Source organism: Protopterus annectens, chromosome 2.part1 (assembly GCF_019279795.1).
Source record: "Protopterus annectens isolate FY-2018-M chromosome 2.part1, PAN1.0, whole genome shotgun sequence".
Lineage (NCBI taxonomy): Eukaryota > Metazoa > Chordata > Ceratodontiformes > Protopteridae > Protopterus > Protopterus annectens.
In genome coordinates, this window is record NC_056729.1 from 1,789,150,247 (window position 1) to 1,789,166,647 (window position 16,401).

Sequence of the window (16,401 nt, forward strand, 5' to 3'; positions counted from 1 at the left end):
TGCAGCACTGCAGTGGCGAAGCCAGCTCTGGATTTAGAGTATAGAGGCAGATGGTAATGCTTGGTGAAGGTGTGTACAGAACTCCAAGTTGCTGCTTCCAAAATATCCTTGGGTAGGTACTCCCCTGAGTAGGCAGTTGAAGTGGCTGTTGCCCTGGTGGAGTGAGATCTAATGCTGCTAGGTACCGGTTTTCCTTGGTACGTGTAGCAGAAACGTATACAATATCCTATCCATTTTGAAATGGCTTTTCCGTGTGCTCCTGCAGCATATGCTACCAATAATTGCTCAGATTTTCTGAAAGCTTTGGTTTTGTCCAAATAGAAGCGTAACTGCCTGTGAATGTCCAAAGAGTGCAGTAGTCTCTCCCCTTTATTCTGTGGTTTAGGATAAAAAGTTGGCAGGTGAATAGTTTGGTTTAGAGCCACACTGGATGCCACCTTTGGCATAAAAGTAGGGTTAGTTCGTAAAGACACCCTGCCCTGGTGGAAAATGAGGAAAAGTTCCACTGCCATTAGAGCCTGTAACTCTTCGTGCTGATGTTATTGCCAGGAGCAGAGCAGTTTTCCAAGAGATGTATTTTAATTCTGCTGTGTTGGCTGGCTGAAAAGGAGGTAAAGTTAGCTTCTCCAAAACAAAGTTGAGGTCCCAAGTTGGAGTAGGTGCTCTACGGGGTGGTCTTATGTTTTTAGCCCCTCTGAGGTACTGTTTTAACAGAGGATTAGAGAAAATTGGTAGATCAAGGTTGTAATGAGCAGAGATGGCAGAGGCGTGGATCTTGATGGATGAGAAGGAGAGTCCTTTGTCCAGCATCTCAGTTAAGTATTGTAATATCTGAGGAATGTTTGGGACAAAAGGGTCAAGGCTGTGAGCTTGGTTCCAGGCACAGAATCTCTTTCACTTATCCGAATAGGCTTTCCTGGTACTAGGCCTTCTGGCCCCCAGAATGACATCCATAACAGCTTTGGAGAGAGGCATTACTTGACTAAGGAATCTTCCATGCAGCTAGGTTTAAGGTCTTTGGCTGGGTAGTATTTGTTTATTGTGCTGAGTCAGCAGATGTGGGATTTGAGGCAAAATCCAGGGTGGTTCTTGTGCTAAGCTCCTTAAGATTAGGTACCAGTGCTGGCATGGCCAGTCTGGTGCAATCAGGATCATCTTTGGCTCTTCCTGCCTGGCTTTTATGAGTACCTTTGGCAGGAGAGGTAGTGGTGGGAAAGTGTATACTTGTAGGTTCTTCCAGCTGAATGAGAGAGCATCCACTTTCCATGCTTGTGGATGGTAACTCCTTGTGCAGAATTTTTGTAGCTGGCAGTTTATTGGGGATGCAAACATATCTATGTCCGGGCTCCACCATTTCTGTGTTATCATTCTGAATATTTGTGGATTCAACTCCCATTCGTGGGGATCCATGATGTTTCTGCTTAAGTCGTCTACCAGTGTGTTTTTCTCTCCTGGCAGGAATTGCGCTTGCAGATTAACTTGAAGGTTTATAGCTGTGTTCCATAAGGTCATAGCTTGTCTGCATAGGGGGTAGGAGTGAGTGCCCCCTTGCTTATGTACCACATAACTGTGGTGTTGTCTGTCTTTAGGAGTAGTTGTCCTGGATGCAGCAGGTCCTTGAAAGCTATAATCACATTTTGTACAGCTAGCATCTCTTTTTGATTGCTGTGAAAATGCCTTTGTTCTGAGGTCTACGTGCCCTGAATACATTTGCCTGCCATGTGTGCTCCCCAGGCATAATCCGATGCATCTGTTGTCAGTGTTTGCCTGGCTGTAGGTTGTGTAAAAGGCTGTCCCTTGTTGAGGTGACAAGCTTGAGCCCACCATTAAAACTCCTGATGAAGGCAAGGGATTAGTGGTATAACTGTTTCCAAACTTTGACAGTGTTGAGACCATACATTCTTTAGGTACCACTGTAGTTTCCTCATATGCAGTCTGGCATATGGAATTAGTAGTATGCAGGATGCCATGTAACCCAAGGCCTGCAGAATTTTTCTTGCAAGGAGCTGGGTCTTTGTTGCCATCAACTGAAAGTATTGAGTCAGTTGTCCTTGTTTGTCTGGCGTGAGATAAGCCATCTGGGCCGTTGTGTTCAAGCTGGCACCCAGGAATATAATCTCTTGTGAGGGCACTAGTTTTGATTTCTTTTTGTGTACTGTGTACCCCAGGCAACTTAATAACTTTTTTACAAACGCCAGATGCTTTCGAAGAATGTCCTTGCTCTCTGCTTGAATCAGGCAGTCGTCCAGGTACGGATAAATTTGAATTCCTTTCTGTCTGCAAAATGCAATTACTGGTGCCAAGCACTTTGTGAAGACCCTGGGTGCAGTAGATAAGCCAAAGGGCAGTGCAGAGAATCGGTAGTGCATTGAACCAGCTATGAATCTGAGTTATCTTCTGCAGTTTTGTCTGATAGGGACATGCAGGTATGCCACTTTGAGGTCCAAAGTCACGAGCCAAGCTTTCTTGCCCAGCATGGGAAGAAGCTGCTGTAATGTCAACATTTTGAATTTCGGAACATCCAGGTAAGTGTTTAGAGATGAAAGATCCAGAATGGGCCTCCAGGCTTTGTCCATTCTGGGTACCAGAAAGAGTCCTGAGTAAAATCCTTGTCCTTGCTCCTGTGATGGTACCTTCTGAATAGCTCTCATATCCATGAGTGCTGTAATTTGTTTCTGAGCCTCTGCTCATTGATTTGGTGGCAGATTTGGCATTCCTTTTAACCCTGGCAGAGTGTCAAAGTGGAACCTGTAACCTTGAAATACAATGTTGAGAACCCATTTGTCTTTGGTGATCATTTGCCAATTGTGGTAGAAGAGTGCCAGTTTTTCTCCCAAGGGGGCTGCCAAGAAGGATTTGTTTGGCAGCTGTAGTGGGAAGTCATTGGAGCTGCTCTTTATATGGTTGCAGCCTGTCTTCCCCTTCTTTCTGGCCTGATGCAACCCATTGTCGAGGCCTGTAAGGACCTTGTGTTTGACCTCTACCTCTTGGACGTCTGTACCTTCCCCTTTGAGATCTGTCTGTAATTGGAAAGGAACAATTCTTAGTTGGCCAGTTTCTGCTAAATCTAGGAGGCTGAACCTGTAAGAAATCCTTCATCATTTGCATAGATTTTGCCTTATTCTCCATTTTCTTTAATACCTCTTCTGCCTTAACTCCAAATAACACATCCTGCTGCAAAGGTGTATCCAATAATTTTGCTTTAACATGATCTGGTAACGTATGTTCTTTTAACCAAGCATGTCTTCTAATGACAGAGCCTGTAACTGCTGCTCTGCAGGAGGCCTCTAGAGAATCAAAACCACATTGCAAAGTATGCTTTCCCACTTGTTCAGCTGCATGCAATAAATCCTGTATTTCTTTAAAATTAAGAGGATCTGATTCTGGAAGCATTTTTTGTTTTAACTGAGACAGTAAAAATTGCTGATATTTTAGCATGTGAAACTGGCAATTTAAGGCTCTCATTGCTAAAGTTGCAGACGTATATACTTTCTTTCCCCATCTGTCTAATGCTCTGGAATCTGTCAGAGGGAACTGGATTCTTGGCTGATGAGGCCTTAACTCTTTTGGGTCCCTGAGAAATAGTTTCAGGGTCAGCAACAGGGCTTTTATACAGAAGTTTATGTGAGTCAGGGACTCTGTAGTATCTGTCAGGTTTAACAGGGGCTGGAGGTAAGGAATCAGGATTTAAGCTGGATTCAGTATACACATCATCCGCAATATCTAACACTGGCGGAATAGCGAGGAGTCTGTGTTGAGGTAATAAAAGGAAGTCTCTGAGCCTTTTCTTGGATTCTGAGTAATCCTGGCCTTCCCAGTGGAAATGCTCCCTCATGGTATGTAGGGTTTCCCCAAAGGAGTAGTCCTCAGGCGGTGAGGCTGATGGAATTGATTCCTCAGCATCAGAATCCTCATAAGGGGGTAAAGAAGAGATGGACACCTGGTCGGATGAGTCACAGTCTGCATCCTGTCTAGGCCTTTTATCAGGAGGGGGATGGGACCCCCTGATCAGAGTAATTAGGTCTTCGGCCATTTTGAGCATTTGTTTCTTGGGCATGGAGGCCTGTCCTGAAGAATGCTGTATTTGTTTCTTTGACTTTAAAGGAGGCATAGACTTAGCTGAGGGTTTAATGCTTAACTGAGTAGGTCTGAAGGCACCCTCTGTAGTTGTGGGTTGCTCAGCTACTCTGGATCCCTCTGAAAGGTTAGTCTCGGTAGGCTGAAGAGCTTGTGCGTCCAAAGGCCCAGCCATCTCCACGTGGGAGTCAGGGGCTGCTTGTGGTTCTACAGAAGCGGTCGTCAGGGGCTGCGAAGTCGCCTCGCTGAAAACCGGAAAACCGGTGACTGGCTTAGAAGAGGCTTCGTCAGTTTTGGGCCTCGGATGCATATCCTTGTCTCTGCGCTTTTTGTGCATTCCGGTCATCGGAAGTTCCGACGGCATGGTATAATTGAATTTTCTACCAAAATAATGTCGGGCAAAATCAAACCGACGTTTAATAGTGCGCTTGTTAAACCTAGCACAAAACCGACAACCAGTAACGTTGTGGTCAAGGCCTAGGCATGGGATTCAATAGGAATGGAAATCCTTATGAGGTATTTGCTTCCCACAAGAAATACAGTTATTAACTTTTACTGACATCGGCCTGAGACAAGAAAAAGTTTCCCCAACGGGGTACTTAGCTTTGTAGAAAACTTCGGTTGTGGATTCGGAATGAAAATCTCAGGAGACGGCTGACCGGCACTTGCGAACTGCTTTTGCTTCGAGCACCGCGCGGCAAGAAAGACTGAAGAAAATGGCGTCAGCTGCATCTTATATACCCCTGTCGCACTGACATCAGGGAGGAGGCGACAGCAACTGATGCCGGACCAAGACTTTGGAACTCTGGCCATCTGTGGGAACGCCTGACGGCAGGATAACCCAAGTGTAATGACTGCAGCAGTGTAACACGATGAACATCAGCCCTCCACAAATCCATGAAGAATAGTCCTGGCAAATCCTGCACTGGCTCTGGAAATGACATCCAACTTATAATGTTTAGTAAAAGTGTGGACAGAAGACCAAGTATCAGCTTCTAGGTTCGTAGACTAGTACTAGGCTAACTGCTTTTGTGGAGCATTTTAAGCCTACCCCATGTAAGAATCATACCCTGCACCTTTGGTCTATAAGGCAAACACCTTAACCATTATGGCTACCTCCCACCCCTTCTAGGATGAATCGGATATCTGGACCCTTGAAAAAAGCACCAGAACAGGACACTGCCCTGAAAGAAGGAGTATAAACCAGAGAGGAAAGCTGCTTGCCATGAAAAGCATAACAAAAGGAAATGGCCTTAGAGATCCTGGAAGAGATGGTTTGCTTAAACACTGGCAAACCTAATTCCCCAGCATTAAAGGAAATAAAAGGTTGCTCAGATTTTCTGATGCATTTTGTCTTATCCAAGTAATATCTGAGCTTAGAATGTAAATCCAAGATGTATAGTACCTTCTCACTAGCAGATTTTGGAGAAAGAAAAAGAAGGGGAGATGAATAGACTGATGCATGGAGAAATCGGTAAACACCTTGGGTGTAAAAGCAGATTAGTATTAAGAAAATCCCTGTCTTTCTGAAAAACAAAAAGGAAGGAACGAACTGCCACGACAGCATGATGTTCAGAAACTCTCTCGACAGAACAAAAAGCCACCAACAACAGACTTCCAAGTACAATGTTACAGGGAAGAAGAAAACCACCCAACACAACAACCTGTGAGAGATGCACTTATATAGCCAAACGGGAAGCAAAGCTCTCTTCACCCAAGACTGGACTACACAGTCAAGAGGAGAAGGTGAACACTTGCACCACACCACACTCATCACATATTCCCTCAAAACCTACCACCACCAAAACACACACATAGCAACACAAAACACCCACACCTACATTCGCAGAGCCTCTCAATAAAAATCTGCTCAAGCAACAGAGACTTCCAAAGCAGAAATGCATGCAACCTCCACCCCCCAACACAACCCAAATGACACACAGCCCACAAATGCAATGTGCCACTCAATCACAGCCCATAAGGCATAATAACGTACCCAACACTCTAGTCATAGGTGACTCTATAGTCAGGCACACTGATGTTCCACTCACTGGGCTAAATAAGAAGAAAGTTACTGTTAGCTGCCTGTCGGGTGCCAGGATCTGCCACATAATGAACGCACTCAGGTCACTCCACAACAAGTACAAATATAACTCTGTCATTGTCCATGTTGGTGTGAATGACCTAAGACGTACCTTCCTAGACTACATGAAAAGAAACATGGAGGAGCTCTGCAATATTGTAGCCCAGACAGGTATGACCCTTGCCCCGTGTAGCATCCTGCCATCACCCAGAATGATACCACAGTACAAGGACAAAATTACTGACTTCAACAAGTGGCTAAGATCTGGTGTCATTCTAAGGGGATCTAGTATCTGTCTGCCTGGGATGACATGATCGACAGACCACAATGCTTTGCCAGAGATGGCCTGCACCTGTCGCTCTTGGGATTCTGGATACTGGCCAAGGCTCTTGCCAACCCTATAGTGCCTTTTTTAGGCAAGGTTCAAATGACAAATTCACCACTGTAACAGGTATAAGCAAGTAACATCTGAGGGTAATGCTACTCAATGCTAGAAGTCTAAACCTCAAAATGCATTCACTCGAGGTGCTCCTTAAAATGGAGAACATCGACATCTGTGCAGTGACAGAGACCTGGTTCATGGCTCCAGAGAATGCCCCTGCATTACCAGGCTATAATTCATACCACACCTTTTGGCCATCTAACCTGGACCGAAACACTAAAGGTGGAGGCGTGTCCATATTCATTAAGGATATACACACCTCCAGGCTAGTTGCTCAGCATAATGCATCCGAGATTATCCAAGTGCAACTAACGCTGGGCAAGACCGCAATCCAAATTCTAACTTGCTACCGATCCCCCACCATGTCCCAGGATTCCCACTCCTCATTTCTTGATATACTGGAAAATATTAGGGTACAAGCCAACACCCTAATAATGGGCGATTTCAACTAACCCACCATTAACTGGGAAAACTACTCATGTACCCACACTTTTGCTCAACATTTTCTGGAATTCATAAATTCCAATGCCTAGGATCAACTTATCCACACCCCCACCAGGGGCAGCAATATCCTAGACCTGGTCATTACAAACATGGGCGAAGGGTGTTCCACACCAGAGGTCAATTCCTCATTGGTCAGATCCGACCACAAGCTAATCAGCCTAGACATCCACACCTCGCAGTAGGAAATCACCATAAAAAATTTCTCCAAAGCCAACTTCACTCTTCTTAAGACAGAAGTGCAAACTTCACGACACCTATGCAGATGGACAATAGAGGTACGACTGCTGAATCCTACACAAATGCACTTTATAAGCACGTACACGAGTGCATGGATCATGCTATCCCTAACAGAACCAAGATGCTATCCACCAAAAAAAGGAAGCCAATCTGGTGGTCCCCTGCCATAAACAAACTCTACAACAGAAGAAAGAAACTGTTGCAAAAAAGAGTAAAATCCCATGAGTGGAGGAGCTCCCTGGTCAGCCTCAGTAAGAAGCTGGGATCCCTCATAAAATCCTCCAAAGCTAGTTATGAAAACAAAATTGCCAATGATTCTAAATACAACCACAAAGCATTCTATAGCTATGTCAAGAATCTCAATGGCAACACTCAGATCTGCTCTGAGTTACAGCACAATAGCACTAAATATACAGAACCAACTGATATTGCCAACATCTTGGCAGATAGGTTCAGTGCTAACTTTGCACCCCCCCACCCCCTAAAGGGCCCATGTCTATACCGGAAGAATGCATAGTTCCTGTAATCACGGCTGCACAGGTAAAAACCACATTCTCCAAAGCCAAGAACACAGCATCCATGGGATCTGACAACATCCCAGGCTGCATTCTACATGAACTACAGAATGAAATGGCACCCCACCTAAGCACCATGTTCAATCATAGCCTCACCTCAGGCTTTGTGCCCACTGAATGGTGCACAGCAACTGTTATCTAACTCCACAAAGGGGGAGCCACCACGGACCCCGGGAACTACTGCCCCATTAGCCTAACGAGCCTGGTCTGCAAGGCCATGGAACGTATCATCATGGAACTTATAAACAAAGACATTGGTAATCTCCAAACTCTGGACCCCACCGAGTTTGGGTTTGTAAAAGGCAGATCATGTCTCCTAAGTCTGATAGACTTCTTTGAAGAAGTCATCAAAGAAGTAGATGAGGGTAAGCTGGTACACACACGGCCTATCTAGATCTCACCAAGGCTTTTGACACAATCCCCCACTCTGGAATTATAGATAAAATCACTAAACTAGGTATAAATCCCTATGTCACAAGATGGGCTGCCAACTGGCTCACTGACAGAACCCACAATGTGAAAGTAGCAGACTCCAAATCCGACTTCAGACCAGTGACAAGCTGAGTGCCACAGGGTTCAGTTCTGGGTCCTCTCCTGTTTGGTATCTACTTTTCTGAAGTACAGGCTAACACAGAAGGTCTTTGGCTAATGAAGTTCACAGATGACTGCAAACTAGGAGCCATAATTGAAACTCTTAACAAAGTGGACATCCTACAAAAGGGCCTCTCTGAGACAGATGCCTGGTGTCAAAGCCATGGCCTCAAGCTCAATGCCAAAAAGTGCATTGTCATCCCCTTTGGTAAAAACTCTGTACCCATGAGCTACCATACAGGTGGTAGTCTATTTAACATCGAAAGTGTGATAAGAGACCTTGGGACACAGGTGGACAGTAGTCTCTCCTTTGATAATCACATCACCACAGGAGTCAGGAAATCCTTCTACATGGCACACCTCATCACAAAAGGTTTCTCATCCAGGAAAAAAGAGGTCATTGTCCTCCTCTACTCGTCACTCATTAGACCCATTATAGAGTACAACACCCCTTTTGGTATGTACCTCACAAGACATTTACAACAACTAGAAAGGCTGCAGAAATACCTCACAAAGAGGATTACCGGCCTCAAACAGATGCTCTACGCAGACCATCTCAAAAAACTCCAGCTTTACTCCATCGCATATTGCCTACTCGGAGGCGATCTCTGCCTAACATACAAAGCTATATCAAACCCAGAGCTGTTTGACATGCTCCACTTAAAGAAATCCCAATCCCTCCAAGCTACACGCTCAGGGGACCTAAACCTTGTCACCACAATAAACAGAACATACTGAAGGGACAGATATCTGTCCCAGAGACTTCCCATACTCTGGAACAAACTACCTATCTATATCAAACAAAGCCCCTCATTAGCACTCCAAGAAAAATCTTGATGATTGGATGGGAAATAGGAAATTCACCACAGTGATCACCTCTGTAGCTCTGCCCAACAGGGGCACAGGAAAATAATTTTCTTTGGTGGCGAAAGCCAGGGTACCTTTTTGGCTAGGTTTGTATAGGCCCTAGGGCCGATAGCCTAGTATCGACCTATGAACCTATAAGAAGAAGAAGAAAATTACGGCTTAAATGGAGACGAGTCAAATTTTCAAGAACAAAATTAAGGTCCTAACAAGGAGAAATAGACTTTCTTGGGGGCCAGAGATGGACGCCTTTTAAGAATTGTCTGATTTCAAAAAGAGAAGCCAAATGTGAGACTCAAAGGTAGAGAGGCAGAAATGGCTGACAAATGAGCTTTAAAAGAAAAATATGCCAAACCAGTATTGAGCAATTTACACAAGCATGCACCACTGGAAACCCTACAGAAAAAGGGTCCTGGTCATGTTTGAGACACCAAAGATAAAATCTCTTCCATTTAAATAAATAGGATTTTCTAGTAGTGAAGCACATCCTCAGAAAACTGGTGTCAGAAAGCCGTTCAGGTGAAACAGAAGGGACAGTCAGTGATGTCTGGGCCAAAAGGGAATCAGCAGCAAGATTCTGTGCATGTCCTACATGATTTTGTGCAAGATCATGGGAAGTACAGGAAGAGAAGAACAGGTATAAATTAACTTCCTTTTCCAAAAGAAAAAAAAAGGACATGGCACTCACTTTCCAAGCCAATGGAGTTGGAACTCAAGAGGAGTTACAGCTGGCTAGCAGGCCCTGTAAGACTGGTGTAACAAATCCAGGTCTGGATTTAGAAAAAATAGGTAAGTGGCAATGCATGGTGAAGGTGTGTACAGAACTCCAAGTTGCAGCTTCCAGACTGTCCCTGGTAGGGACTCCCCTGAGAAATGCTGTAGAGGTGGAAGTAGCCATAGTGGAATGTGTTCTGATCCCCTGTGGGGAAGATATTCCATGGTGCTTGTAGCAGAAATAGATGCAGTGTGCTATCCATCTGGAAATGGTTTGCTTTGAAATGGCCTTGCCCTCTGCCCCTGTAGCAAAGCTGACTAGCAGCTGGTCAGATTTTCTGAAAGGTTTAGTCCTGTCAAGGTAGAACCTGAGCTGTCTGTGCACATCCAAAGAGTGCAGGATCCTTTCCCCTTTATAAACAACCGCTTCTCCTTCTTCCTCCGATAATAAAACAACTCTGACCCAAAGAAAGCCACCGATTGTAGCAAACAAGAACAAACAGCAAGGCAAGTACCAAACTTTTATTCTCCTTTCCCCTTTATTCTGAGGATTAAAATGGATGGCTTGGAGACCACTTTAGGCATAAAGGACGGGTTAGTCCTGAGGGAAACCCTGTCAGCATGGAAAATAATGACGGGTTCCACAGCCATTAGTGCCTGTAAGTCAGACATTCTTCTAGCTGAGGTTATGGCTAAAAGCAAGGCTATTTTCCAAGAAAGGAATTTTAACTCCGCTGATGCTGCAGGTTCAAAAGGGGGAAGCGTGAGCTTTTCCAGTACAAAGTTAAGGTCCCAGGCAGGGGTTGGTGCTCTCCTAGGGGGCATTAAGTTGTTAGCCTCCCTCAGGAACTGTTTGATGACAGGGTGAGAGAACAGAGGTGGCTCAGTATTATAATGAGCTGAGATGGCAGAGGCATGAATCTTAATGGAGGAGAAGGATAGGCCTCTGTGGAGTAGCTCTGCTAGGTAACCAATGGTTTGAGGTAAGGAGGGCACAGCTGTGTCCTTTCCTTGAGACTGATTCCAAGAACAATATCTTTTCCACTTTTCAGCATAGGATTTCCTAGTACTAGGCCTTCTGGCCTCAAGAATGACAACCAGCACCTGTTTGCTGAGGGTTGCTGGTGGAGTATTCAGGGGATAAGCCAGGCTGCAAGGTTTAGCTGTGTCCATCCTGTTGAGAAAGCAGGGAGAAGGTGAAAGAACAAAAAAAGCAGGCACCGGTGTTTTCTTTAAAAATTTTAGTACTTCTGGTTAGCACTTTCGTCAAGTTTCAATACACTTAACTTCATCAGACCGATGAAGGGAAGGTGTCTGATGAAGGTGCCAGGGTGGCACTGTTGTCAGACTGTATAAGAGTGGGTACCAGTGCTGGCTTGGCCAGTCTGTGGCAATAAGAACTGCCCTTGGGCTGTCCTGTCTGATATTGAGTAGTACCTTTGAGAGGAGGGACACAGGTGGAAAGGCAAAATTGACAGGTTTTCCCATTTGAAGGATAAGGCATCCACCCTCCAGGCCCTGCTGTGAGGGTTCCTGGTGCAAAATTTGTTCAACTGGTGGTTTTCGGTGGAGGTAAAGAGGTCCACCTCTGGATTAGAAGGTTGAAGGTGCTGGGCTCCAATTTCCACTCGTGTGGGTCCAGGAGATTTCTGCTTAAGTCGTCTGCCAGTGAATTCTGTTTGCCTGGCAGGAACTGAGCTTGCAGATGCACTTGGTTGCTCAAGGCTGTATTCCACAGGGCCATGGCTAACCTGCAGAGTGGGTAAGAATGGGTTCCCCCCTGCTTGTTTATGTACCACATAACTGTGGTGTTGTCTGTTTTTATCAGCAGTTGCCCTGGAAGGATTAGGTATTTGAAGGCTGTCAGAGCATACTGTACAGCTGAAGTACAGTTGTGCACACTTACCATAAATGTAGATGTTCGAGTGTATTCACTGTTGCAGTCATTACATTTGGGTAATCTGCTGGCAGGTTGCCCTCAGTCGGCCTGATTAACAAAGTCTTGGGTCCTGCGTCGGTTGCTGTCCCTTCTTCCATGACGTCAGGTCGCCAGGGGTATAAAACATGCAGCCGATGCCATTACATCAGTTTTTCTTGTCCCAGATGTCAGGTGCCCCCCAAAATGGGGAGCAAAATATATATAATTAAAAACACAAAAATATACCTCCAACCAAAAGCAAATACACCAAAAAAGCTTTTAAGCATAGTAAAAGAAAGTAGAGGTATAGTAAGATAAAAACAGGGGGCTGGAGGGAGGGTAATCAGGACTGCAACAGTGAATACACTCAAACATCTACATTTATGGTAACTGTATACAACTGTACTATGTTCTTATTGTTTCACTGTTGCAGTCATTACATTTGGGTAGATTCCCAAAGCTATGGTTGGGAGGATGGATTTGTACAGCATTAGGACCAGCTATAAGGCCCTGCAAAACAGCAGTGGCAAAGCCAGCTCTGGATTTAGAGAAAATTGGTAAGTGATAATGCTTTGTGAAAGTATGAACTGAACTCCAGGTAGCAGCTTCTAGAATATCCCTGGTAGGAACACCTCTGAGAAAAGCTGCAGAAGTAGATGCAGCCCTGGTGGAATGAGATCTGATCCCCTGGGGGATAGGTTTTCCATGGTGCTTATAGCAGAAAATGAATGCAGTGGCTTATCCATTTAGAAATGGTATGTTTTGAAATAGCCTTCCACTCTGTCCCTGCAGCATATGCTACCAGCAGTTGTTCAGATTTTCTTCGAGATTTAGTCCTGTCCAAGTAGAATGTAAGTTGTCTGTGTACATCCAATGAATGCAGAATCCGCTCCCCCTTGTTCTGTGGATTGGGAAAGAAAGTTGGCAAATGAATGGACTGAACAAACCACAAACGAAAACTAAAACTGATAAAAACAGGCACAGCAGGAAACCATAAAAGCCGGCAAAAAATGAATACTGTCACACCAATACGGAATAAAATAAGGAAAAAACCTTTAATGTGAGCGCTTTCGGCAAGCACATTAACTTGCCTTCTTCAGGCAAACAGTTATAAAACAGTTTTGGTTCTCCTTATATACTATTCATCTGAGTAAATTGATGAGTCAGCCTACTTAACAAGCAGGAAAATTTTAAAGTAGCCTCGCCACACAACATAAAATAAATCATAAGTTGCTATATAAATCTTATTCTCATAAAGGAATATATGTCAGACACCAATAAATATTATAAACACATTTATACATTGTTTAAGTCTATAGTTTTTAGTTAATAATTTGGTAATTTTGTTGAAACATTGTTATGTGTTTATAATATTTATTGGTGTCTGACATATATTATATAGCGTTTTTTCGGAATCTCGGTAGTCGGATGGTTAACCAACGTTATTTCTGGATAATTAAACCAAGACCCGAAATATTTAGAGGCAAAAATGTACCGACAACTGATAGTGCGCTGATTAAATAAAGCACAAACCGACAGCAAGGTACGTCGTGGTCAGGGCCTAGGCAAGGAATACAGTACAGATGAAAATCTTTATGAGGTATTTGCTTTCCACGAGTAATGCAATTATTAACTTTTACTGACATCGGTATCAGGAGTAGGCCGACCGGCACTTGCGAATTGCTTCTGCTTCGGGCACCGCACGGCAAGAACAGCAACCGACGCACGACCCTAGACTTTGTTAATCAGGCCAACTGAGGGCAACCTGCCAGCAGATTACCCAAATGTAATGACTGCAACAGTGAAACACTGAGAACATTTAACTACAATAATAAGAACTGTGAGTCACTAGGTAGAAGACGAACAAGTTTCAAGCAGATCAAAGACCAAAACAGCTGAACGTCATTATGCAAGACCTTGTGCAAGTCAATATAGACACATATCTCGACTCTTAACTACAAAAATCTTTAGATAGCATCTTCATTCATTAATCTTTGCTGTGTCTATGACTGACTTTCTTTTAGGTGCTGGTCATTCGACTAGAATACAAACAGAGCTGTGAGGTCACACGAGAGGTCTGATGTACAGCGCGCGTATGTTTGGCAGAGTTTTAATGTCATTTGTTCCTTGTACATAAGCAACACAAGCTGGCCACCTAGCAATTCCCAAAAGATAAAACTAAAGCTAGCTGAGTTACATCTCATCAAAAGAGTAAACCCAACTCAAGCAGGAAGACTATGAAATCACCGACTCAGGTCAGCACTTTGCACATGTTAATGCAAACTAAGGAAAAAAGAATTAAAAAAAAGGACAGGGCTTCCCGCTATTATTTTTTAAAACATCTTTTCCTGAGCAGTCTCATATTCAGTGAGCCTTTTCTTCGTTTCAACCTCTGATTTTTTTTCAGTTTTATCACCTCATTTGAGTATTTGTTTAAAGCTTCTTCCATTGTTTCCAGTCTTTTGTTATTTGTGTTGACAAACTCCATCAGCGTTTTGTTTATTTTAACCAGATCTGTGTGCAGTTGTCTTGTATCTTCCTGTAGGGTACTGGAATTCATGTTTGGAGGTTGCACTGCTTTTTGCTGAACAGCTGCAGAACATTCCCCAGTCAGTGTTTCTACCTCACTATTTGTAGCTAACTGTTTTCCAGGTCTGTATTTCTTTTTTCCTGGCATCCAAGCAGTACACTTACTAGCCAGTTACTGCAGTTTACCGATAGACACAAGTTTACTGTCTGTTGAGCTTTTGTTTTCACACTGGGAGAGCTAGAATTAAGCTGTTACTCAATGTGTAGCCATCTTGGAAGTCCTCAGGAGAGGGGTTCCTGCTGAAATTCTTAGGAACATATTGCTGATTCTTGGAACAGTGATATTAAAAGTGTGAACTGGAATAATAATAGTAAATCAAAAAGACGGAATGGAATGAATCAGCTGTCTTAAAGGTAATGAGAAATGACAGAGGATAAAGCTTGCCTACATTTTAAACTATGTTCTAAATAAGTTCTGTTTCCATAAACTGAGCTTACCTGAGGATGGTATCTGCCAATGTCAGTGAGCAACTGATGGATTAATCGACCTACAAAAGGACGGGGTGTATCAATTCGAGCTATCAGCTGAGGAATGACCTAAACAAAGCATTAAAGAACAAGGAGGGAAGGTTAATTAATTACTTAAACTTATGGTACGAAAAGCTATCACAACATCACAATGTTTTTCTGTAGAGTTTCATACTTGTAACCATGTGTCGATCTGGATGGTTTTTATCCCCTCGACAAGAGCTTCATTTACCTCTGGCCAATGGCCATAGTCAAACCAGAGAGTCAAAACTCTAAAACAAAGAAAAAAAAGAGAGCAAGAGATTTATGGTAGAACTTGAAATAAAAATCAAGCCATACCTTATTTACAAAACATTGTTATGAAACTGCAGTTCTAAAACAATGAAAATATAAGCATAACTATGCATCATTAAATGCAACAATGAAAATGTCAATGCATTCTTTATTTATGTAGTACCTATGCAATTGAATTGATCTAATGGATTCTATTCCAATATGACCATCACTGATATTTACAGTGGGTGGGGAAACTAGAAAGTACAGTTGTGTACACTTACCATTAATGTAGATGTTCGAGTGTATTCACTGTTGCAGTCATCACACTTGGATTATCTGCCTGCAGGTAGCCCTCAGTCGGTCCAAATACCAGAAACTTAGTATTTCTGTGTCGGCTGCTGTTGCTTCAGGACAGATGTCAGGTCATCAGGGGTATAAAAACAGGCAGCCAACTCCATTACATCAGTTTTTCTTCCCCCAAATGTCAGGAGCTCTCCAAATAGGGAGCTAAGTTATGGTGAAAAATACACCACCAGTAAAAAGAAAATACCAATAACCTTGTAAGGGGTGAGTAACAGAGAGAGAGAAGGAGAGAGAGAGACAAGGGGGCTGGAGGGTGTCAACCTGGACTGCAACAGTGAATACACTCGAACATCTACATTTGTGGTAAATGTACACAACTGTACTATGTTCTTCGTGTTTCACTGTTGCAGTCATCACACTTGGGTTGATTCCCAAAGCTGAAGAATGGGTAGAGGCAGTCAAGAAGAGTTGGGGCTGGCTAGTATGCCCTGCAGGACTGCTGTTGCAAACCCCCCCCCCCTGGATTTGGAAAAGATAGGCAGGTGGTAATGCTTGGTGAAGGTGTGAACAGAACTCCAGGTAGCAGCTTCCAGAATGTCCCTGGTAGGGTCTCCCCTGAGGAATGCTGTAGAGGTTGAAGTTGCCCTAGTGGAATACGTTCTGACCCCCAGAGGGGGTGGTTTCCCATGGTGTTTGCAACGGAAATAGATACAGTGTACTATCCGTTTGGAGATGGTTTGTTTTGATATGCCCCTGGTGC

At 43.7% G+C, this 16,401-nt stretch overlaps 1 protein-coding gene across 2 annotated transcripts in view; it reads right to left on the bottom strand.

Moving 5' to 3' along the window:
* MTOR (mechanistic target of rapamycin kinase) overlaps positions 1-16,401 on the bottom strand; it is a 4,577,509-nt gene that overhangs the window by 974,818 nt on the left and 3,586,290 nt on the right. For both annotated transcript variants that reach the window (XM_044063218.1, XM_044063219.1), the window contains exons 41-42: positions 15,238-15,334; positions 15,033-15,131 (exon numbers count right to left, since the gene is read on the bottom strand). In XM_044063218.1, the coding sequence (XP_043919153.1) occupies positions 15,033-15,131; positions 15,238-15,334 (196 nt within the window). The remainder of the gene's footprint in view (positions 1-15,032; positions 15,132-15,237; positions 15,335-16,401) is intronic.